The 26256-nt window shown below is 41.5% G+C and overlaps 1 protein-coding gene across 1 annotated transcript in view; it reads right to left on the reverse strand.

The window, feature by feature from the left end:
- Positions 1 to 1205: 1205 nt before the first annotated feature.
- Positions 1206 to 26256, reverse strand: part of UGDH (UDP-glucose 6-dehydrogenase) — a 30382-nt gene continuing 5331 nt past the window's right edge. The window contains exons 3-13 of the mRNA XM_063459916.1: positions 21453 to 21621; positions 17377 to 17478; positions 17068 to 17268; positions 15779 to 15976; positions 14110 to 14257; positions 13688 to 13782; positions 13007 to 13137; positions 12227 to 12360; positions 11333 to 11424; positions 10689 to 10799; positions 1206 to 1579 (exon numbers count right to left, since the gene is read on the reverse strand). Coding sequence (XP_063315986.1) covers positions 1469 to 1579; positions 10689 to 10799; positions 11333 to 11424; positions 12227 to 12360; positions 13007 to 13137; positions 13688 to 13782; positions 14110 to 14257; positions 15779 to 15976; positions 17068 to 17268; positions 17377 to 17478; positions 21453 to 21614 — 1485 coding nt within the window. The 5' untranslated portion in view covers positions 21615 to 21621 and the 3' untranslated portion in view covers positions 1206 to 1468. The remainder of the gene's footprint in view (positions 1580 to 10688; positions 10800 to 11332; positions 11425 to 12226; positions 12361 to 13006; positions 13138 to 13687; positions 13783 to 14109; positions 14258 to 15778; positions 15977 to 17067; positions 17269 to 17376; positions 17479 to 21452; positions 21622 to 26256) is intronic.

Below are 26256 nucleotides of genomic sequence, written 5' to 3' on the forward strand. Positions count from 1 at the left end.
TGCTCTTGTTTCAATTTAGGCTATTATGGCCTTAAATCTAAAACCCACTTTGAATTCCTGACAATTCTAACGCGGAGTATGTGTATTCTGTCATTTGATTTGTGTCCTTATTGACCATCTTTCATTTTTTTTTTATATATACACACCATATAAAGTCTGTGAAAGCATTTTTTACAAAAAAAACAAAAACTTTGGTGATACCTTACCCAAGAGCTGTAACCAAAAGTACTCATGTAATAATACCTGTTACACAGTCTGTTTAAAGTAAAATGGTGTGTACTCCATAAAGGGTTACTGCCTTTGCAGATTTTGGATACCTACGTTCACTATCTTAGCAGAGATATAATAGTTCCAGAGACCAAGAAGTATTGAAAATTGTTTACTTGGTATAGGATTTAAGAATAATTTGCTAAAATACATTTAGAATACAATAGTTATATCATAATACAGTTACACTGACTTCCCATAGCAGGAATTGATCAAACCAGAGTAAGCCCACCGGGTTACCAATTTTGCCTCGCAAACTTTACGCCAACATTCAGTATCTAATGTGTGTGTAACCATAAGGCACTGCGCAAACATGGAGCAAAGTTTACAATTTTATTTCCATATCATGATCATAATGCAAATCTTGCTCATTGGTGGGTTGGACATATATATGGACATATACATGGGTTGAACTCTATGATCCTAATGAAGACTATCAGCAGAGGGCAAGAGACCAATTCTTGTCCAGTATATGGGACAGACTGCCTAGTTTTGACTAAATTACACAGAGCTGTATTCCAGATCAATGACTGGACTAGTAGTAGTGAGCTTGGTTCTGTATCAGAATTCTGTCAAAGACAACCAACACATTGTTTACATTGCACATACAATTATTTCAATTATCATAAAAAACCCAAATACCGTTTTCCTTGGCCAGCCTCTTACTGTAGCTATAGGAAGTAAACAATTAAACAGGATTATAAAAATATAAAAAAAGAAGCTTGAAAAATAGATCGGATTGTAAATATTCCTAAAAAAAACAATTCCCCAGTACAAAAACCAGGAAATTGATTATCGTCTTGAAAATACATGCCAGTTCCTTCAATGCAACAGATGAGGAAGATCAATTTCAGTCCTCACTCTGCAGGTTTAAATAATTATTGTTCAGTTTATCTTTTTTGTTGTTTTGGTTTTTTTCTCCTTTCTCCTCTCCCCTTAGAGGATTTGGGTTATTCGGTGACACCAATTTCAATCTTCATTTTATTTTGATATGGGAAAAAAAAAAAAAAATCAGATCAGGGATGTGTAGCGAGCTGAGTGGATAAATTACCAGTAAATTATTCTGTACAGATTAGTGTTTTTCAACGTTGGTGGCATTTTCTATTCCAGAGTCATACTGGTTGGAATATGAAGATAGATCAGCTGACCAGGTGTGCAGGGAGATTGGGATACAACCTATGATCACAGCATTATTAAAAACCTATACCCGGGGCTTTTTATGAGGGAAATCCTGAAGAGTTATCTTGGGAATGTCAGCTGTGGGCGTGTATGGGATTCTTTTAGAAGCCACTTTCTTTCCAATTGTTTCAACCTGTAAAATAAAACAAAAAAATAATACCGTTACTTTACCACATAAATAAAGAAAATACAGACTTTTCCTAATGCAAGGTGTGTAATATTTGTTTGTTTCTCACTTTAACTTCAAACCCATGTGAAACTTCAAATAATACACTGCAGTGATCTTGCCATTAAAAGACAGCTGTCATCAAAGTTTCTCTTTTTTTATTTGTATTATTTTAGTTAAACTAAATGATTTTTTTTTAAGTGATTTATAATTTAGGTTTTTGGCCAAGAAGCAATGTTGAGTCAAACTCTATTGTAATCGGACTAACTGTTGTTCAATCTAACTTGCCTGCTGCTGTATGTGATACCGTGTGAAACAAGCTGGGTTGGGCAGCAGTGGGTCAGATAACAGTAAAGTTTGACCCAACATGGCTACTCAGCCAGATTAAAAAAAGAAATAAAATATAAAAATCACTTAAAAAAAAAAAAGTTACATTTAATTAAAATAACTTTTTTTTTTAATAGGAGAAGAGAAAATCAGTATACATAATTATTCTTTTTTTTTCAAAAGGCATTAAGTTTCATTAAATGTTAAAACTTGCCAAAATTAGAAGTGAAAATTACAGTTGTTCTTTAAGTCAATCAAGTTTTAAAATGCCAAGGAGGTGCCCTAAGCTTGAAAGAACCAGAAATAGTCCCAGCATCCAGCTAATCTTTTTTTTATTTGTTAAGCACCAGCAACTGCAGTAGCGCTGTACAACAAATTAAACGAGAGACACACAACAGTGTGGCATAGGCAAACAGGGAAATGACTTCAGATGTGATCGCTCACTCTCATTCGGAACAAGGTAAACAATTTGTGTGAGGATTCCATGCTGAGACAGTTAAGAAAGGAACGAGGAATGCCTCTAATAACCCCCCTGTAGTTTGCATAGGAATAAAATGCAATTAACACAGCCAGTAAAAGTCTTCTGGTTTTCTACCGTTCCTTAATTATTTCAATGCCGAGCTGAACTGCTCATAGAAGGTCCAGCTTATTGCTCACATCAGATATAAAAATCTGAGAGGATTGCAGACGCTTTGGATGGAAATGACCAGGCCCAGTTTTGGGAGGTAATGTAACAGTTCTCATGTCAGACATAGAGCATTAGTCATTCTGACGTGAAGCAGACTTTCCGCCTTACTCCTCTCTACATCATTAAGTCATGTCTGCAGTCACACCCTCGAGGCTACTACGATGGTCATAATACCAGATGTTTGCCGTCACACCCACTGAATGACTGGACAGCAGGACTGAATCCTTGTGTTTCCAGTTAAAGCTGTGCCCATTTAGAAATCCAATCGTGCACCACTATTACTAAGCTTTGTGTTCCCTAGGGTGAGCCATGGTACAAGCTCTGAAATTTAGAAAATGGTAGCTTTCGTGTAATAATGTACATGAAATATTAGTGGTGTGATGTAGTTATAGTGGCTGTATGTGCATGACTGCGTGTTACCATGGGAGTGTGGTAGCAGCTAGAATTAACTTAGTAGAAAGATCACCTTCGTTCATTATTTTACTACATTGTAAATTTTACTCAGAAAATTAGGACAAAAGGGCATATATATTAGTAGTAGAAAGAGGATCCAGGCACTCCAATATCTTCAAATACGTTTATTGGAACAAGTGAGAAACCGCAACGTTTCTATCCATGATAGCGTCTTTATCAAGCTCTTAGTGCCCCCCCCCCCATTCCTCTTAATGTTTCTCTCCCTTCTCTTTTAGTGGTCCAACCCCCTACCCCAGTGTTCCTTTTCCCTCCCCTCCACCTTATAGGGTTCTCCATTAATGTTCTTCACCCCCCTTCCCTGTCCCATAGTGTTCTTCACCCCCCTTCCCTGTCCCATAGTGTTCTTCACCCCCCTTCCCTGTCCTATAATGTTCTTCACCCCCCCCCTTCCCTGTCCTATAGTGTTCCTTTCCCACCCACCTCCCCAATTGTGTTGCTTACCACTCCCTCTCCCCCATGGTGTTCCTTACCATCCCTACCCCCGTCCCTTGGTGCCCCTCTCCCCTCCTTGGTCCCGCTCCCCGGTATGTCTTCTGGTAGGGTGGCAGAGCGGAGCAGTGCGCACCACGGTACAGGAGATTCCATCTCCTGTACCTGGCCAGACTGACAGCAAGTGCTCTCTCAGTGAGCACTCCCTTTAGTCCGGCCGGGTACAGGAAACATAAGTTCCTGTATACCGCGGTGTGCATTGCTCCGCTCGGCCACGCTACACTGAGAGCCTGGCAGGAGGGAGTGCTGTGTGCCCACCTCTTGCTGGGCCAGTGCGTACTAAGGCGGTTGCTTGTGCCACCTTATGGACGCGCCGGCCCACCCATTCTTTACCAGTATTACTAGTCATTATCGGCCAATACCGATAAAAAAATAAAAATAAAATTTGGAATATCGGCCGATAATATCGATCCCTAGCTTACGGATTTTTTTGCAATATGCATAAATATTTTTATTTTTTTATAGGCACTAAAATACTTTGGAAAAACTAAAATTAGTCAGTAGACAGTACTGACTGGGCAAACCAAATGTACTTTTTTTTTTTTTTTTTTTTTTCATATAACTTTTTATTGTTTTGCAAGTTACGGGGTACAGAAAAGAGAGGGGGGGGCACGAGGTTACATATCTCAGCAAGTTATACAATATGCGAACGTGTTATACAGAAATAAGATACAAATTATGCATTGCTATACAATTTGGGATGACACAGTGGGGTGGTAGTAGGGAAGCGAAGGCCTACAAGGCAAAGAGGGGTAGAGGGATAGGTAGGGTTAAACAGTGGTGGGTCAGTGTCTTTACATCTCATGGTATGGCCATGTACATTGGTATTAACCTGATAAGTTATCTGTCGGATTTGTCACCCCCAACCACCTGGGTAGCCCTCGGTTCAAACGTGTGTTGGGGACATCCCAGACGACCGTTGGGGTCCGTCGGTATTGTTATCAATCGTACCTCTGAGCATTCGTTATGGGTTTTGTTTGTTCAATACTCTAGCATACATTGTCCGCCATGGTTGCCATGCGGTTTCGAACCGTTGTGTGTCTGCACTTTGGTGCGCTGTTATGCTCTCATAGATCTGATACTGTTGGATCTTGTCCCATAACTGAGACTTGGATGGGCAGGCTTGTGATTTCCAGTTAGTTGCTATAAGATTCCTAGCAGCCAATAGTATGAGAGCACTTATTTGCTTGTGTTCCCTAGGAATCCTGGTCGGGAATATAAGCAGGAGGTACATTTGGGGATTCGGAGTTAGGCTCCCTACGCCCAGCGACTCCAGCAAACTCCGGACTTCTGTCCAGAGGGGCTGAATCACTGGGCACGACCACCATATATGGAAAAATGTTCCAATCTCCTTGGAGCACCTCCAACACGTTGGCAGCACAGTAGGGTAAATTTTGTGTAGTCTCAGTGGCGTCATATACCATCTGTAGAGCAGTTTTCTATGTGCTTCAATGTGTGTGTAGCATTTAGTGAGTTTAGAGAGACCATTGAGGGCCTGAACCCAATCCTCAGTGGATAAATTGAGGGAGCAATCTTCCTCCCATTGCTTTTTACACTGGGGAGTTTGACGGGGGACCACTTCTTCCCACATTTTATAGCAGAGGGAGATAGACTTGGGTTTGCCTGGTACGGCCCAGCATCTTTCTATAATTCCCTCTGTTGAAGGGATTTTCTCACGGGTATCGTCGTGTTTTTGTACATGAGTCAGTATGGTACCTTTAAGTCTGAGGAATGTGAATAGTTCCTCCGGTGGTAGGTGCCATTTCGCTTGTATGTCAGCGAACTGTATAACCTCCCTGTCCTCCAGCAAGTGTTGTATGTTGGTGATACCAGCTTTAACCCACCTAGTTAGAGGTAGGTGCGGTGAAGTGGCTTTTAAAGCCGATAGTGGTGCCCTGACGTGATACAAGGTTTTACATCCTAGCGAGGACATGAACGTGTCCCAGATGCTGAGTGTGAGAGTGGTGGTTGGGTACAGGGCTAGTCCAGGGGTTCTCAGGTGTTTGGGTGTCCACAGGGTGTCAACCATGTTCCCTCCCTGAACCTGTTTGTTCTCCATATCTACCCAGCTCAACTCTCCTTTAGGGGAGTGTAGTAGGATCCCGGCTGTTAGCGCCGACGCTTTGTCGGATTGGGCTATATTCGGTAACCCCACACCCCCTTGTTTGACTTGTGTGTACAGGAGTTTGGCAGGGATCCTAGGTCTTTTATTGTCCCATATAAAGGCATTACATGTTTTTTGTAGGGTCTTGAGTATGGGTTGTGCTATCTTTAGGGGAAGCATGCGAAAGATGTATAGGACCTTGGGCAATATGGTCATTTTGAAGGCGTTAATCCTTCCCAACCAAGAGATATGTGTATGTTTCCATTTCAGTGTCTCCGTTTTGCACATGTTGGGGAGAGTTGAAAAATTTAAGCGGGCAGTTTTGTCAACCGAAGGCGCAATTTTAACCCCCAAATATGTAAGAGAGGATGACCTCCAATCAAATTGGTGCTTGTCTTTTAGAGCTGTTATGCGGCCTGAAGGCAGGTTAACTGGTAATGCCTGGGTCTTGTCCAGATTTAATTTATAGTGGGAAACCAGGCCAAAGTCTCTAAGGGTATGTACCAGGTGGGGCAGTGAATGTTCCGGGTCTGTTAACGTCACTAGGACATCATCGGCGAATAGAGCCAATTTGTGTTCCTGGCCTAGTACATGTATTCCTTTGATGTTTTGATGACTGCGGATCTTTTGGGCCAAAGGTTCTAGTGACAGGATATATAGGAGGGGGGATAGAGGGCAGCCCTGGCGTGTCCCATTGGTGATATGGAATTTGTCCGAGATGAAGCCTCCACTAGAAACCTTGGCAGCTGGCGTGCTATACAGTGCATTGATACTTGTGATCATTTCTGGTGGGAACCCATATTCTTCTAAGACCCTAGACATGTATGTCCAATTAAGGCGATCGAAGGCCTTCTCCGCGTCCAGCGCAAGGAGAAGGCCCTCTGTGTTGCTACTATCCATACATGCCAACGTGTTTAGAATGCGTCGGGTGTTATCCGAGCCTTGCCGGCCGCGGACGAACCCTGATTGGTCGTTATGCACTAGTTGCGTGAGGAAGGGGGCTATTCTATTGCTAAGTATTTTGGCGTATATTTTGGCGTCTCCATTCAGCAATGATATGGGTCTGAAATTTTTGCACTGTGTAGGTGGCTTCCCGGGTTTAGGGAGTGTGGAGATGTGGGCCAGGAGAGTTTCTTCTGGTAAGGCACCTTTGTTGCTACTCTGCCTATATAATTTTAGCAGATGAGGTGAGAGGACAGCTGCAAACAGCTTATAGTACGTATTTGTGAGTCCGTCAGGTCCTGGTGACTTGCCTGTGGGCAACGCCTTGATCACTGCCGAGATTTCGTCCAGTGATATAGGCTTCTGCAAGGCCTCTATTGCGGTTGGGGTCAGTGAGGGTAGGTGTAGGTCCGATAGGAAGCTGTCTATGTCTGTTTTTGTCGGGACTATAGTTGTTCCTTCGTGTTGAAGGTTATATAGTTGACCATAGTACTTTGCAAAGGCATTTACTATCCCCTGTGGGTCAATGATTTTGTGGTTGTTGCTATCTTGTAGGTAGGCAATTCTGGAGGCGACAGTTTTTTGTTTTATTTGTGCTGCTAATTTGGCTCCCGCCCTGTTCCCTGCTGCGAAGAATTTGTGTTTTGATAGAGGTAGGTAGTTTTAGCCAGTTCAATATCCCTCAACTGGGATTGGAGTGCCAATAGTTTTCTCTGTAGTGTGTTATTGGGTGATTGTTTGTTCTCGTGTGTGAGAGTTTTAATCTCATTGACTATAGTCAAGTATTGCGCTTGGCGTACTTTTTTGGTGTGGCTAGCGTGCTTGATAAAGCTTCCTCTAATGACTGCTTTATGAGCTAGCCAGACGTAGTCTGAGTTAATGTCCTGTTGATCGTTGTCTGTAAAATACTTCTTGAGGTCTGTTGTTATTTGTTTGACTATGTGTGGCTGTGTTAGCAATTTGTTGTCTAGCCTCCAAGATGTTTGGCCGGTATTAGGGAATCTCTCTTTGAGTGTTAATGTGATAGGAGCGTGGTCTGACCACGTGATGTCTCCAATTTCTGTGTCCAGTATTTTTGTGAGGGAGGTGGTCTTTATTAAGAACCTGTCTATCCTGGAGTAGCTGTTATGCACCGCAGTGTAGCAGGTGTAATCTGTTTCAGTGGGGTGTGTGATTCGCCAAGGGTCTACAAAGTCATGTGTTGCTAAGACTTCTTGAATGTTACGTGACTGTGTGAGCCGCCTCTTGGAGGTGGTCGTTGCCACTGTTTTCGAGGCTGATGAGTCTCTAAAGCTATCTAGAAGAAAATTGGTGTCGCCTCCAAGTATTACCTCCCCAAATTTATACAGATTCAATAATGCAAACATTCTAGACATAAACTCCTCTTGGTTATCGTTAGGCCCATATATGTTCATTAAGGGTGAAGGGGTTGTTGTTGAGATGGCATTGTATTATCAGGTATCTACCTTTTTTATCAGTGATTTTTCGGATCAGTTCAAAAGTGGTTTGTTTGCTAATTAAAATGGACACTCCCCTCTTTTTTGTGGAATAGCAGGAGTGATGGTCTATAGGAAACCAGGGTGAATTGAATCTGGGGCGAGATCCCCATTTAAAGTGGGTTTCTTGAAAGAAAGCGACATGCGCCTTCTGATTTTTGGCCTCTAGCAGTGCCAATCTCCTCTTATTGGGTGTATTTAGCCCTTTTACATTAAGAGAAAGTACCTTGAGGGACATGTCACCAGTGGTAACTCTAGGCTCGTTGTCTACCTGAGCTTTTTGACAGCGTCGTCGGAGTGTGTGGGCGACACTGGTGGGGGGGGGGGGGGGGGGGGGAGGGTTAGGTAGCACTATATGACAGAAAAACTTGAACTATATACAAGCCCGATAGCCAGGTGGCTAGTGCAGAAATCTGCTGACGGGTAATAAAGTGGCTTAGTACTTAAGCCTTGTGGGGTACCGTGGGCGCTGTCGTTGCGTTACTAATGGGGTGTGCACACGTGGGGAAAAGCTAAAATAAAGATAACTCAAATTAGTGGGTGTGCTCCACTGGTAACACTCTGTATCAGAAATCTCAATTCTTAAAGAAAGCGAAATATTCAATATTATAACAATATATAACTAATAGTTGTAACAATCATATATGATCAGCCGCCTCGTGTGGACTCTCGGCTGTACGACACCATGAAAGTGAAGACAGGTATGAGGGTGCACAGGGGGGATTTGCGTGTGTAGCCTCTGTTAACATATACATATCTGTGGTTTATCAACGATGGGCAGGAACGGTGCGCCCCAAGTTGTCGTCTTGTCGCTGGTATATTTCTGGAATGTTCATGTTGTGCCAAGGGAGCGAGTTGTGGCCTTTTGTCTGCTTTCGGGGTGGCGATGTCGTCGGGGATCTGGAGATGCCCGGTGGTGGTGGTACAGGAATGTCCCATTCTTTGAGTAGTCTCGCGCCGTCACGTGGCGTGGAGATTATCTTGTCGGTTCCATTCCTTTTAAGTAGTAATTTCGTAGGGAATCCCCATTTGTAAGGGATGTTAGCCGATCGTAAAGCAAGGGTTATTGGTGCAAATGCTCTTCTCTTGAACATAGTCGCTGCTGATAGATCAATGAACAACTTGATGTCTGCAAACTGTTGAGGCAGCGGAGGGTGCTTCCTGGAGGCCTGCATGAGTTGGTCTTTCACTGTAAAGTAGTGGACTCTGGTGATTACGTCCCTTGGTGTGGAGGAAGGCAGGTGTTTAGGCTTAGGCAGTCTGTGCGTGCGGTCTAGCCGGAGGTCCGAGGCCTCTAACTCTGGGATGAGTGCCTTAAACATGTCCTGTACAAATTTAGGCAGGTCTTGTGGGCCTACTTCTTCAGGCACCCCCTCAGTCTTATGTTGTTTCTTCTGTCTCTGTCCTCATTGTCTGCTATTTTCCCTTCTAAGTATTGTACCTTTTGCTGCAGTGCAGTGTGTGCTTCTGCTAAGTCGTTGTGGGCTTCCCTTAGCCCTTCTGTCGCCTCCTCTAAATGCGCCGTCCTGTCCCCTAGGGCCTGGATGTCTGCCCTGACGTCCGCCGCCATTTTAGAGAAATCGGAGCGGAGATTGGACTGCAGGGACTGCAGCATGTGGCTCACGGAGGCATCCGTGGCCGGTTGGGTACAGGGGGGGTCCGTTGGGTCTTGACTCTCACCCGGTTCGCAGTCTATAGCTGTGGGGCTGCGGTCGTCGGCGCCATCTTGGCTGTCACTGCGACCCGTTGTGAGGTGCGAGTGGAGGGTTCTCTGCTTCATTTTTTTCGTTGATTTAGTCGACATGACTTCCCCTGAGCTCTCCTCGGCTTTTCAGTCGTGTTGTTGGTGGTGTAATGCTGTGTTACACGCTGTGTTAGTCCACGGAATGGCGGAGCACTCAGATTATGCGACTGCTTCCATGCGGAGTCAGGCCACGCCCCCCCCTTTTTTTTTTTAAATGCACTAAAATACAAATTAATTTACGACTAGATATAACCTCAGCTGTAGGGTCTCAAAACAAAACCTAGCTGTTGGTCTGCATGTTTTTCAGGGAAACGCCATCTGCTTAATCACTAAAAGTGTAAATATTCAAAAATGCAGAGTGAATTTCGACATTTAGATGAAATATTCAAACAGACCCCCCGCAGCCCCCCCATCCCATTTGAAATGCACTTTATAATCCTGACATTTCACACATTAATGAATATGTGTGTCCCTCTGGCAAATGTATAACTAACTGTGTTTGTATGAAGAACCTCATTAATGAGAGATGAACAGCTGTAGGGTGCAAATTCCAATCCAGTCATGGGAGGTTAATTAATATTATCAGCTAAACTGTGGATTTTACACCAGTCAATGCATCTCACCCAGTGAGCGATCACGGGATAAGGCCCTAAAGTCCTGCTCATGGTCACCAAGATTTTATAGAAAAATAATATTAAATTGAGCATCATATAGGCTGAAACCCAACGATTAGGCTTTAAAATTTGATTTCTAAAAGTGAAAGTGTTTTCATGTTCAAATATTCAAACCTACAAAAAAAAACACAAACGTACCTGAAAGCCGATGTTTTGTAGTTCTCCATGAAGATCATCAAGAACACGCCTTCCGTCAAAAATAAACGCTGGTTTCAGCATCATTTTGTGAATACGTTGGAAATCCAATTCCTGCAAGAGAAAAATAAATAAATTCATTAAATAAAAAATTGGGGTTTTAAAGCAGATAAACTATTTAGCAAGTAACGTTTACGCTGCATTGTATGTTTAAGACCATCAGGTGTTCTGAAAAGTTTCTAAAATACTAAATTTTACATGCAATACTAAAAACATTTGGGTGGAATGGTTGAAATTTTAAAGGAACACTCCAAACATGATAAGCATTATATCTCCCCCCCCCCCCCCCCCCCCCCCCCATATAAGGAGTCTAACTGTTTTAGAACAGATTTACTTCGTACCTGGGGTTCTGCCAGGCACTATTTCCCACCTCCACTATAAAAGTCAGAGAGTCGTAATGTATTAAGCTCTCAGTTGATCAGCTAACCCTGCACTGGGGGAGATCAAGGCACTACTGGCTCCAAAACTACTGCAGCAAATGGTAATGGATAGGGAGCTTGGAGTGTCCCTTTAACAGTTACACAAAACATTGTGACAATCAGAGTAACTCCACATTTATTGACAGAGGCAGAAGCCATTTGGTTTACCTTAAACATGTCCCACTCTGTGCAGATAACGATCGCATGAGCCCCTTCACAAGCCTCATATAGGTCACTAGTAATGTGAACCAGTTCTGACACTAAAAATAAACGGGGGAAATACATTAAGTGACATACTTTGATACAAGACTGACATTTTACACTTTAACCTATGGATGAAGACCGGACTGAATGATGCCTTTGTTCAATGATAACCTTTCACCTGTTGCTGAACTACAACCCCCATAACTCCCTGCTTGTCTAAGATTTAACACTCAATCACTTAACATTCCAGTTGTTTGCAGATACTTTCTGCTTCGATTAAATGGAGGATTTATTCCAGTTTTGACAATGTAACATTGAAACCCTTTTTAGAATCCCTAACCTTTTCCTGTAGTAAATTATGTTACATAATAGTGATCTGAAAAACAAAGATGCAAAATGTATGCCAAACCAGTAGAGTTGCAAGCCTTCTGCAACTCTGCATTATTCCAAGCTGGGCTATTTTAGCCAACATTTATCCAGTTTGGCTATCCGTTCATTGTGACATTCATTGCATTTTGCACTGAGTAGAAGGTTTAAACAGCTCCTCCACTAGTAATTAGATGTTTTACTTTGAACCTGGCTGGTCCAGAAATTAACCAGGATATAAGCGAAGAAATTCATAATCAAGTAAAGAATTGGTTGTATAGGAATTTTTAGATGTACAAACATTTCAGGGTTTTTTTTGTTTTTTTTAAAAAAGGGCTAGGATAAAAATTAATTCATAATGAAAGAAGATATCACTAGTTAGGATTTCAAAGTTACTAAAACCATGCAATAAATTACAGAATGAAGTGATCATTTTTAATGTGGGTACAGCTCCTGAAGAATTTGAATAATAACTTGCTTGCTATAAGCTACCTCGTGTGTCGGCAGACACCCCAGGCTGGGACAGGTCCATAATAATCTGCTGCTTTGGAACCTTGGGGTCGTAGATGTGAAGTTTTGCTCCTTCATCCATCAGATATTTGCTAATGTAGATACTGGAGGACTCTCTGAGGGAAATAAAATGAATGGTGAATAACTATACAACCCAAATGGATTTATTATTAAACTGTGAATTGTAGAGGACTGACAAGGGAAATTGCTAATTTTAGTTCAACAGCCAATTTGAAAACCCAAATGTAAAATTTTGGCCTCAAATCTGCCAATCTCGTCATTCTAGTAACTCAAGTCATTCATTCTGAATAAAGCATTGGTAAAGTTTCACAAGCAAATTCATGGTTATTCACTTACGTTAAGAATGTATTACTGGGAATTTAAAAAAGTTAGGTTAAAATAGAAAAGCTAAAAACAGAAATGACTTGTAGAATTTCTCCAGTTCAGCCTAAATTTTGACATGCTGGTAATTTTCACTCTGAGATTGTACCTTTAGGATTCATTATTTGTGGATTATAATTAATTTAAAAGCCAATATAAAATAACTGTGTAAAATGCTTTGCAAATAGTGATAACTAAGTGAAGCAGCATTGCATAACAAATACGGTACAAGATGTGTTTTATTTCAAGTATACTTTATAATTCAAGAGCCAGTGTGGTCACCATATGCAATCAGCAAGTGGTTGGAAAAGAAAAACAAGGATTCATTGACTGCCCGCTATTTATATTTCACAAAAGAATTGAAGTGAGCCAGATATTTACCGTGTATCCCCAGTGTCTTTCTTAAATGCAAACCCGAGAACGGCGATTTTTTTGTCTGCTACAGTGTTAAAAAGGCAATCAATAATCCGGGAAGTAAATCTTCTTCTTTGATAATCATTCATATCAATAACCTAAAATATGAAAATTAAAACCAAACAATAAAGTTAAATAAAATAAATAAATATAAGAAACTCAAAAGAGGAACAATGGAGATAACGGCAGATCAAAACTTTTTGCCCTAAACTATATGACCATTTTGAAACCTGAAGCACTTCACATTAAATCAGGTTCTCCCTGAACCCATTTGCAAGTATTTTAGAATTCCTTTACCACTCCCACTGGTGCACATTCCACGTATCTACTACCCTTTCAGAAAAACGGTTTATCAACTCAATACGGATGTTCCTTCCTGCTACTTCAAATCACATTGTCTTTTTATAGTAGGTCTCCTTTTATAAATAAATAAATATTTCTTGGAAGTGAAGCAGATTTATAGCCATTGCCAGCAAACACGAAACAACGTGTTTTATTGTTAAGCACACAAAGTGACCCTCCCAACAGATGTTTAAACGTCAGGTAGCATGTTTTACACTGTCCACATTATGCCGCTTGCTATACGAGAACCTATAGCTGAGCAGTTTAGACAGCAGGGGTGAGCGTGGCAGGAGAATTGTCCCATACCTGTTGCCAGTATCTGGCCACCTCATGCAGGTTTAAAACTTCACACAAATAGACCAGGTTCAACACATCCTTCTGGAAGCAACTGCCACCGAATCCTGAAAGAAAATACATTTTGTTTTAACGCGACAGTTAAAACATACAAGTCAAATTATTATATCCTATTAAATAAACAGAAATCAATAAATGGAAAACTAAATTAACAAATCCCGTAGCACTAACTTGGGCAAAATGTGAAAAGGTACAACAAAAAATTTCATGGGAGATGCCTAAATAATCTTGCTTTTTAAAAGTTAATACATGTAAGGAATGCTCTTCAAAGGTTTTAGTAATATTAAATAGAGTAAAAAAGTATTTTGTAACATGAGCACACAATTAGACACAAACACACACACACACACACACACACACGATTGCTGCCTTACCAACACTAGCTTTAAGAAATTTGTTTCCAATTCTCTGGTCCATTCCGATAGCCCGTGCAACCTCCTCCACATCAGCTCCTGTAGCTTCGCAAAGGGCACTGATGGAGTTAATGCTGCTTATCCTCTGGGCAAGGAAGGCATTGGCTGCCTAGAAACAGCACAAGAGAATGTTAACAATCCCCAACTTCAAATAGGTAATTAAGTCGAGCATTGTAAGTGAACGGTGAGTTCTGATTGGACCGCTCTCAGAGTTGGGACACATTATAATCAACATCAGAATGTCCAAAACAGACTGCATGGTTTTATACAACAAAAAGTAATTTCATCTTCTAAATCATACACTACACATTGATTGCAACATTATCATTAGGAAGTTCAGAACATATTTAGAAACTTAGAAAACCTTTTACTATCCCGTCCCAACTAAATGAAGTGAAAGGATTTCCTGTCTGTATTTGACATATTCTATTTTAGTTACTATTAGGAGATTTCATTCTCAACAGCATTGTTTGTTGTCCATTATAAAGAAACTTAACTCTGCATTCCTCTTTTTGCAGAAAATTATTTGACTCTCTTCCTGCTCCAGTGACATTCTCCTCAACCAGGAGCAGATTTCTCAGCCTAACCTAGTCCTGACATAACTTTCGATTGGAACGATGGATTCTTCCTTCCTCTACGTACAATGCAAAAGTACACATAGTTTGTATTGATAAAAATTATGACTGACTAGTCTATACACGTTGGTGGCATTTTAAAAACTACTTCACTTGGTAGTTTTGTTTGTTTTAAATTTTTGTTAGTAAGTCAGTGTAAAATACTCTACTGTACACAGAGTTCTATACGTTTCCCACAAACCCCTGCTGCTCACTGAGCCAACACGGTACAGGTCGTGAGGAGGCTTACGGTTATTTGCTTTCTGCTGTTGGAAACGGGAGACAAGCTCAGTCATGATGTGTGTATATATATATATATATATATATATATATATATATATATATATTTATATATTTTTTTTTTTTTATTGGCTTTTACAAATAAATTAATTGCATGATGCTCATTTAGATTGAGGACCAGATTGATATAGGGACTATTGGAGCTGAAGCTACAGGTACATGTTTTGCAATAGGCTCACGCTGCCTGATGTTTGTATTGATATCTGCTGCACTCACAGCGTATGTCTGAGGAAGCACAGATATCTCCCTTCCGCTACCTGTGCATCATATAAATATAAAGTGGCTTAGGCACTGTATAAACCAATCTGTATCTGATCCGTGCCCTAATTAACTACTGGAGGGGCCCAAATGTGCCATTGAAACCATGAACATAGCAATAGCCAATTCGTTCTCCAAGGTCATGTTTCACAGAACCCCATGACCCATTGAATGGATTCTCCGTGACCCCTTGTATCCCCAGCAAGTCTCTCTGTGGCTCAGCCCATTTGTGAAAAAAAGATTTTACATGCTTCAATATTAAGATGAAAATGTGAGGATGGTTTTATTTAGCTGCAAAATCCAGCTGTAGATGTAGGTTGGGCACCTGAGACCAGAAAACAAAACATTGTTCTTAAGTTCCAGCTACAGACACATGCAGCCTTTAATACAAAAATAATCAGATTCCTGCACAATCGGTGTCTAAGTTAGGCCTTATAACATTGATTTGAGGTACTGACCAGTTTAGACAGCTCTGATGACCACGTGTTGGTTGTTATGATCTTTTCTGAGGGGACCCATGTTTCATACACGGCACAGAGAGCCCTGACTGCTTTTTGACCCTCAGGAGTCTCATCTCCTCCTATTAACACCCGGTCAGGATTCTTCAGATCCCGGATAGCGGTTCCCTCTGCTAAGAATTCTGGGTTAGACAGCACCTATTGGGGGGGGGAGAAATGCATAACTTAACAGTAATGAAAAGTATGGGGATTTAGAATTTTTGTTTTTTTTGTCAGTCTTTCTTTTATTGAAATGATAAATGATAAGAGAAAAATAGTAAGTCACAGTAAGACAGCTTGGCAACAAGAACAACATACAAGGTTAGACACGTGTCACTCCGAACATGAAAGATATCTCGTTTTTGTTTTAATATATATCACAACAAGCTAAGTAACAGGCGATGGATATGCGTCTAGATTGGTTATAGGTCCTATTCTTACACAAGGTTGGACCGTCTAGACTAATTAAAATTATTATGTAAAAGCAAGCTAAGTATATAGGTCGGTAAAATTGATTTGTTGGTACTGGGATAACTGGGGGGGGGGGGGGGGGGGGGAACAGGGACCCTTCCACTTTCTCCATTTCCGGAGAGTATATCAGTGGGGAGGTCAGCCAGGGCTCCCAAGCTTTGATGCTCTGGTAGGCCGCAGAGGCTTCTCGGTTATAGACTGTTTGTTTCAGCGGTAAAAACCTGCGGATGTCGGCTGTGCTTAGTGCTGGGCGTCCCCTGCACTGTCAGTGTGAGCAGGTATACAGCTGCTTTAAGTCGATACATTTCAAGAGTTTGCAATAGTTGTCACGGAGCTCTCTCCACGTGCAGCCTGGCAGTCAGGCTCCGCCACCCCTCCCCCCCTCCTCCACCCGGTTGTTGATGGTTTTGTTTTATTAAAGAGTCCTCACATTGTTTTGTAATTTTATGAAAAAAAAAAGCAAAGAAAATGTATCTGTAACTCACAACTGTACAGCTTTAAAATCAATTTTTGTTAAAGTCTTACATTAAAAAAATAACCTAAAATTATGCAAAGTTTAAAAAGCAAACAAAAAAACAAACAAACAAACATTTACAGTAAGGTAGAAACAATGTTCGATAACTACTCTAGAATTTCACACCAGTTTTCCTTCAAACATTAAATAGCGGTAAACTCAACATATTATACTCTGACAAGTCTTCATTCATTCATCAAACTGATACTTCTATGTGTGTAATATATATCTGGTGATATTGATATAAATTACGTTTGATTGTTACCTGGAGGTTGAGATTAGGTTTGGTGTTTGCATCAAATATACGGCGAATACTTTCAGCTGCCCGCACCGGCACGGTGCTCTTCTCCGTCACAATTTTGTAACCGTTCGAATTTTGGACAATCCGCCTTGCGCATGCTTCAATGTACTTCAAGTCTGCAGCTCGTCCTTTCCCCATTCCATAGGTCTTTGTGGGTGTGTTAACCTACATAGAATGTAATTAAATAATAGAATAAACACTGCTTTAAATATTGGGGACTAGAGAGGGTAGGAATAACAACATTACATAGCTGGTGGTAACTAACATACTTACAGAGATAAACACCAAATCAGCATCTTGTATTGCTCCGTCAATATCAGTAGAGTAGAATAGATTCTTCCCCCGACAGGATTCTACTACTTCCTTTAACCCTGGCTGTGTACAAAGAAGGAACAAAAGTAAGCATACATTGTATGAGATACAAATATAGTGTAGAGGTCTTCAAGGGACACTCTGGCTACCAATAAAACCTTTTAATAAGCTATTTTTATTTTTTTTTTAAATAAAATTCGCCCTTAAAAAAAAAAAAAAAAATTCACAATAGAATGAACTGCATATCACTATAACATTCACGTAAACAAAGCGATATGTTCGAGTCAATTAGCAAAGGGACAGAATCATTAGAAAAGGACTTTGACGGGGGCGGGGCCTGACCATCATGGCGGAGAGACGCATTCTCCACGAGCTCCAGCACAATCTCGGCAAATCAGGCGAAATCCGACCCAAAATGGTCACACAGCCATCAGTTCCGAACACTCACTGGCCACCCAATACCAGGGGCCCACAGCGGAACGACTCGCTACCTGACTGGGACCAGATGGAACCAAGAACGGCGTCGCGGCCTAGTGCCCGCCGGGCGGGGGAGGCGGCCGCTCCCCTGAGCTGGGGGGCGCCCTGGAGCCACAAGCCACGCCAGCAAGCCCTGCTACCCCCCCCCCGGACCGGTGGGGGTGATCCCGGTCCACCCAAGGAGGACTACCTCGGACAGGCTGAGAAGCGGCAAATCGCCCACACAAACAAGCGGAGGCCCACCTAAAATGGCGGGCGAGACATATGCCGTTGAATCGACAGACACCAAACCAGATATCCTCATGCGACTCGATCATCACTTCGAGGAATTCTGGAGGAAGCTGGAGAGTAGGCTAAACCGATCTGCCCTATCTTGGTCCCCTGGTTCCTCGAAGCATGCACTGCCTAGCGAACCCCCTCAAGCATCCCGGCGTCCGCGCCAACACGTAACACCCAAGACCGTCCAAGCAGGACGACAACGCAATCGAGCCCTCCCAACCAGACGACTACCCGGCAAGGACCGACCTCACTTACCCAAAGCACCCGGGCGGCAGGGTCAAGAACCACAATGCTGCTCACAGGCACAAAGCAGCCGCAAAGGACCTGCTCTGGCCCGCAGACCGGGAAGTGGGCCCAGCCAAAACCGCACACTACCACCCCTAACTCCGACCTCCACAACTCCACAAGAAGGCGGCCCGGCCGGCGGAGACACCATGGGGCGCCCGGATGCAGCACATCCTCCCACTCCTACCAACGGGGCAAGCCGACAGGACTTACCGACGGTGCTACGGAGAACCCCAGAGGAAACTCCTACCTGCCGATCCACCACAGGATGGGTCAGCCTGCTGTATGCCACATGGCCACGGGACTCTGTGCACCATCAGGCGGGCATTGGCTAAGCAGTCCCCACCGCGATGACCCCAGGGACACCCACTATATCCAAGGGACTTAGCATGTAACTATGCAGCAAGGAACGTTATCCTACCTATACCGAATCGTTAATTATTATTGTTTATATGTTGCAGTTACACAATTTTCCTTTTGCCCGTATTTTGGAGACCCAGGTCCTCCTTATCTAAAAAGTTGTTCAATTGTAAAATATGAGTAAACTACCTAAGATTAGCCAGGATTTAAGCTACCTATATAGTTAAAGAAAATTTGGCTTTGCGCCATGTTTATAAGCAGCTGCTTAGCCCTAGGCGAAATATATGCTCCCGTACCCACACATCTTGCTGGAGCTCCATACGATCAGCTAGGTAGGAGCCCTACCATATACCTCAGCTAGCGTCTGATCCGGCTTAATATTTACTTACACACACACAAGATCAGCCCAAAATTCTGCCAATGTTACACTTTAGATGGCTTCGTTTTGCGCAATGTTTTTACGCTACTGCTTAGTACATAGGCCCCGAGCGATACATAAGCACCGACACCCACAACTACTGCCGAAACGCAATACTGTATACAGCACATAAGGCGTACACCAACATGCCACTTAGCCACTTACACACCTTTGCTCACACACGTGTTGACCCGTACGCCGCTTAAGATTGTCTTTTCTGTTCACTAAATAGCAAAAACGTACTAAGCTAACTTATGCCATGAAAATGTTTTAATATGTTCCACAAGAATGCGTCTGTTACGGCTGTTATAGCTACACAGACACTGTTGACCACGTGTCATCCTACATCTTGCTATCCATCACATAAAAAAAAAAAGTGCAATTTCTCTGCCACTGCATAACTACTGTAACCTTGCAATACGCTGTTGTGGCGCTGTTAATTATCTGTAACCACCTGCACAACCAAAATAAAGAATTCAAAAAAGAAAAGGACTTTGACACAATTTTTTTTTTTTTTTTTTTTAAACATGTGTCAGGTGGAATTCGTTCTGATTGTAAATGGTGTTTGTGTTTTGTCCTCTGCCTTATTTATGATATGTGATGTTAATCACACATTCTATTCTTTTTATGTTTGGATATAAGTTGCTTACACAATTTAAATTTTATTGATGACAATTGCATATTCAAAATTAAATAGCCGCCTTCCAAATATTTCCCCTGTCATACAGTTGCCTTAATGGGGAGTTTAGAATTTGGTGTGGAAAGCAACGGTTGTGTCGGCAAGGAAGGTATTTTACACAAGTCTAAATCTAAATTCAAGTCGCAAAAACAAAAACCAAAATCACAATCTGCATGCTTCAAGCTCTAAAACCTAAAATCGTCCTGTGTCTGTGTACAGCTGCAACGACACTCAACTGCCACCTCATCACAGGAAGTGCAATCAAATCGCTTACTGGCCAGGCACTCTAATCACACCAGAAACACATTCTAACGTGTCGTTTAACTGGGATTTTAATGCAGTTAAAAAAAAACACAGCAAAAACCAAGTGAAAGTGCACATGATTAAAAATAGCTCATTATGTGGTTCATGTTTACATGCCAAGGGAGAATCATCAAGAATTGCGAAAGCAGATTTTCTAATAAAGTTACATTATTAATTTAAATGTAATATATACACAAAGTTGAGTAAAATGGTAGCACTTTCAACAAGTAGGAGACTATTCGCTAAAACAGATTTCAAATGTTACGTTGCAATAGTTAGACGGAGGATATTGTGGCAATGGAGAATTTTAAAAAATTTGTGATTTTTGTAGAAATTTTACCGCTGGCCTTCCAGTTCACTGCAAATCTGTGCTAAGTGAAAAGAGCACCGTAAAGTGTTAATAATTGGCATTTTACATACATGCACAGCACACACACAATTCTACAGCGGAGAAGAATATATAAACAGTTGCAAAACAGTTTAAAGTTCAGCATCCGAACGCCAATCTGATTCTTGTCATCGGAGTCAGGTTTTACCGGAGGGTGCAGTTCAGGAGCAAGGCTTTAACAGGAGAACGTCATAGCAAATGTCCCTTGCGTGTGTTTGACACAGAGTACATTGTGACTTGGTTTAAAGATTTATTACAATATGCTGCAGGATACTCGGTATTTACAGAACAATATACAATTGTTATACATAGGTGGGGATTCAAGTGGTCAGCTTGCAGATTTATGTTTTGAATACTATTCTTGGAAGAGGAATTAAAGAGTCGCAACAGTCAGAAAGTGACACCCTCCTTTTTAATGCATTATATAGATAATGCATTTTATATAATAAAGTCACACAATTTTATTATTTGTTTTAATTAACAGACAGAACGTATTAACCAAAAATGCCCTCACACAGCCAACTGCTATAGAAAGAATCCCCCTTCACTGCTCGAAAAAAGGCTCCACAAAACGTGAACCTCCCAAAATTGTATTCCTCCCACCCCCCTTTATGTAATCCAACCCTCACGTTTCCACTCATCAGATAGAATGTGTGTAACTGCTCTATATGCCAATAACAGCCCCTTTGTCGTTTTAATGAGGTGCTTGCAATAATTCAGATATGCCGCTAGGCTCCAGAGGTGGACTACAACTCCCACTGCACCCAGCCAGTACTCCAAGACTTTGTTACATTATGAGACAGACAGTAGTTAGAGATGGCAGCTAATGCGAGTCAGATCATGATTACCTCATATATAGGAAGTGTGTCTGAATTCCATGCATTAATCCTAGCTTCATTAACATCAACTACCGTCACTTTAATATCAGGGCACATCTGCGCGATGACACTGCATGTCGGGCCCCCAACATAGCCTGCGCCAATGCAGCAAATCTTCTTTATCTGATACATGGTGAAACTGCAAGACAAGAAAAGGATAGCTTTAGACAGCAATCAATATTTTACAGCCTGCTCGCCTCTGGTATTCCTATGTAATCCTAGATGTTATATGTAGAATAAAGAGCAGACTTTATGTCAGTGGATCCCAATCTCATGGTGCTGACCCAAATGAGGGATGCCAAGATCAGGGCTGTCCTAACTGGCTCAGTCGTATCAGATTGATCAGTATTGCTTCAGACATGAGGAAGAGAGGAAAACTCTCGAAAGCTTGTCTTTGAAATATTATGTTAGTCCAATAATAAAAAGGTATCATTGCATACTGCAATACTCTGGTATTTTGTCTATTATTTATAATATTACAGATCAAGGTATAGCACACACAAACAGCTACTTAAATTCACCGTTAGAAAGTAGAAGAACAGAATACTAGACATCCACTCCCAACAGACGGGGTGTATGAGAAAGAGTACAACCTAAAATAGTATAGTGGCAAAACCAAAATGAATGAAAACCCTTTATTACAACTAAAACATAGAGCCACTAGATCTAACTAGGGGTCCTAAATAGGAAAGACGGTGTCTGAATGCCGGGTAGAGGGTAGCCCTAACGGACAGATAGGAGGCACTCTGGTTCGATATCCAGCTAATTAACAGGTACTATCAAAGGGTAGATGGAGACACAAGGGAATTATCTGCATATCACTCAGAAGCAATGAATCCGCTCATCCAGCAGTAATTGTAAATAAAGAGCTGAGTATACAAAGAGAATAATGTAATCAGCTGGTCAAGGGGCAGTTCACAAAGGGGTCTCATCCAATCCCCTTACTTAGAATGTAGCTAGACCTCACAGTGAGGTGTATAATCAATGGGATTGGGGAGACCACCAATAGGCAGTCACCACCTGTGACTAGTATGGCTGTAGGCCAATTAGACAATATTTGTTCGCATTACCAGTTACAAGAAAGCAGCATCCATTCGTCCATATCGAACTGCCTGCACAGGAGGCAACAGTATGCAGCGTCATAGGTCTGCTCCCACGTGAGACACGGGCAGCATCCGTGACATGCGCAGAGTGGGTGTGTTCAATAGTACTGGGATGAAACATCCCACCCTCAAGCACCGCCCATATGCGATCGCCGCAAACCACATACATAGCGGGCAGTTACCATCATATTTCATACCCTTGTTTATACCACGACGAAAATAAAAGTTATATTATATATATATTGATAAGCTGTAAACAAGGGTATATACCGTACTTTAAAATTCCTGCAGTAAATGGCATTTCTGCCAGGTCATAAGACGGATACATGATGGGTGAAAGGCAGGCGTAAGACGGATACATGATGGGTGAATAGTACTAACGTGGGTTGACCCATTAGAAGGTACCTCCCACATGTAATCTTAAAGGAACACTATAGTCACCTAAATTACTTTAGCTAAATAAAGCAGTGTTAGTGTATAGATCATTCCCCTGCAATTTCACTGCTCAATTCACTGTCATTTAGGAGTTAAATCACTTTGTTTCTGTTTATGCAGCCCTAGCCACACCTCCCCTGGCTATGATTGACAGAGCCTGCATGAGAAAAAAATCTGGTTTCACTTTCAAACAGATGTAATTTACCTTAAATAATTGTATCTCAATCTCTAAATAGAACTTTAATCACATACAGGAGGCTCTTGCAGGGTCTAGCAAGCTATTAACATAGCAGGGGATAAGAAAATCTTAATTAAACAGAACTTGCAATAAAGAAAGCCTAAATAGGGCTCTCTTTACAGGAAGTGTTAATGGAAGTCACATGCAGGGAGGTGCAGGGAGGTGTGACTAGGGTTAATAAACAAAGGGATTTAACTCCTAAATGGCAGAGGATTGAGCAGTGAAGCTGCAGGGGCATGTTCTATACACCAAAACTGCTTCATTAAGCTAAAGTTGTTCAGGTGACTATAGTGTCCCTATAATTATAGCCGTAAATGGAGTATCCATAATAAATGGATATCTTTTTGCTTTATTCCCTTGGTAGTACCAGGACAGAGGTAATGTTACATTGTATCAACAGTTGGTTACACAAGTAAATGCTGTGACTTAAATTATGCTACAATCAAGCTTACTACTATGTGACCGTATTCTAAAGAATATCACATCAAAAAGAAAATTTCCATATGGCTAATGAATCGAGACATCAGTGATAACATTATAAGTAATGAAATTATAAGATCCCATGGTAGTCAAGTGTAAGGATTGCAGCAACTAAGCATATAACTAATGCCCAGTGTGTCCGGTCCATGGTTTTTAATTCTTATATTCAACAAGTCATGTGTCTCTCACTTGGTTTACCTATAGTTGTAAACAGATAAGTCCATAAGTAGAAGTCTGATTTAAAGTGGTATACAAAGCCACTAAAGAATACATGAATTACTAGAATGTCGCAAGTAGTCAGATAGTGATTAAAGACACCAATTAAAAAAAGTGCTAGTAACTAAAAGGTTAAGCAAGGTTCAAACAACAATTGTTGTATAGCATACTAACTTGCAATAAAAAGCCACAGTCACAAAATCAGTCCCTGTATTATATGAAGGGGAGTAATAAAATCCTTCATTTAATCCCCCATTTAACCTATAGATCCAGAACGCCGCTCTCTGACGAAGTTTAATGTCCCAACCACCTTTACACGGTGGTTGAGGTACATGTTCCAGACCCATAAATTGTATACCAGCTGAGGAGTGGTCATGATGGTGATGTAGATGCCTGGAGATTGGAGTTTCGAGACTTCTCCCTGGTGAATTAACGTGTTCCCAGATTCTGTATTTATATGGGCGAAATGTCTTACCAACGTAGATCAGGCCACAAGAACAAGGGAGTAGGTAGACTACTCCAACAGTACGACAATTAAAGAAAGAGCGTGATCTAAACGTTTGCGTATTGGTACTATTGGAGTAGGCTTTAGAATGTCTGTTGATAAAGGGACACGCACTAAAATGACCACATTGATAGATGTCCGCTGGTAAGTAGTTTTTGGGGTGACCCGTGGTGGCAATAGCAGGGAGATGACTGGGTACCAAAAGGTCTCAAATTCCTCCCTCTGCATGCCGTAATAGATGGATGAGGTGTCACGACATCCTTAAGATGTCTATCTGATGCTCATATGGGCCAAAACTTTTTAAAGATACCTATCATCATTTCCAAACCTGCATCAAAGGTGCCAATGCACCGTATGATGCTACCTTTGGATTTTTTGGTGTTTTCATCGATTAGGAGTTGTTGATCAGTCAAGAGAGCCCTGGTGTAAGCTCTTTTTAAGAACCTATTTGGGTACCTCTTTTTCCTAAATGAATGTCAAAGTACTAGATCCTTGAAGTCTTAAAGAGATGAACAATTACAGCGTAACCTCAGGTATTGCCCAATAGGAACCCCAAGTAAGTAGGCTGTTAGTTGCTGTCTTTTTTCTAAAAAGAGTGTTCTGGACCTTACCATCCCTACACCGTTGTATGGGTACATCAAGGAAGCAGAGCTTAGAGCCACCTATTTCGCTAGTGAAGCATAAATTGAAGAGATTAGAGTTTAGGATCTGTACAAATTCCTCAAACTTATGGATGGATGCCACTTTCCTGTAACGGGTAATGTGAACAAATATTGCCTAATTGGCCTACAGCCATACTAGTCACAGGTGGTGACTGCCTATTGGCGGTCTCCCCAATCCCATTGATTATACACCTCACTGTGAGGTCTGGCTACACTCCAAGTAAAGGGATTGAATGAGACATCTTTGTGCACCGCCCCTTGACCAGCTGATTACATTATAGCTAATTGCTTAAATGGTATTTAAACAGACTTCTGGATGAGAGACTACTTTGCCCCTGACGACAGCGTTGTAGCACGCCGAAACGCGCGTTGGGCTCTTTAGTTTTTTTTAAATTATGCACTTGTTTTCACGTTAGGTAGCACTCCACCTTTACTTTGAGTTATCTCCGCAGCGTCTATGGTTTAGGTAGGCACTAGCCTAGTGCAGTGCCGAGGTATTAGGGAGAGTATTTTTTTTGGTGTGGTATGATGGATTCCTATTATTGATTTTCTTGCAATATTAGTATTGGAGTAATTCTGCTCTTTGTATACTCAGCTCTTTATTTACAATTACTGCTGGATGAGCGGTTTCATTGCTTCTGAGTGATATGCAGACAACTCCCTTGTGTCTCCATCTACCCTTTGATAGTACCCGTTAATTAGCAGGAGTTTTAATAAAGATTTTTCATTTATTTTGGTTTTGCCACTATACTATTTTAGGTTGTACTCTTTCTCATACACCCAGTCTGTTGGGGGTGGATGTCTGGGATTCTGTTCTTCTACTTTCTAACTGTTAATTATTAGGGTTTCCCCCTTTATACAAGTAAAACCTGGTGAACTTTTTCTCTTAACTAGCGGACATTGTTAGGTGATTACCCTAGCTTTATTCGTCTTGGCTGCTGGAGTATCATTTGAACTATCCGAGGGTTATTATTCCTTTCAGGTTTCTGCTTAAATTACCTCTCCTCAGCAAACAAATATGGAGAATCAGTTCCACTATATGGCCATATTGTGTTAAGCCCACCACACTATGGCCATGTACTGGAACTGAATTCATTTTTGTCTCTAGTATAATTATATATAAAGTGTGCTGTTT

The sequence above is a fragment of the Pelobates fuscus genome, chromosome 6, assembly GCF_036172605.1.
Source record: "Pelobates fuscus isolate aPelFus1 chromosome 6, aPelFus1.pri, whole genome shotgun sequence".
NCBI lineage: Eukaryota > Metazoa > Chordata > Amphibia > Anura > Pelobatidae > Pelobates > Pelobates fuscus.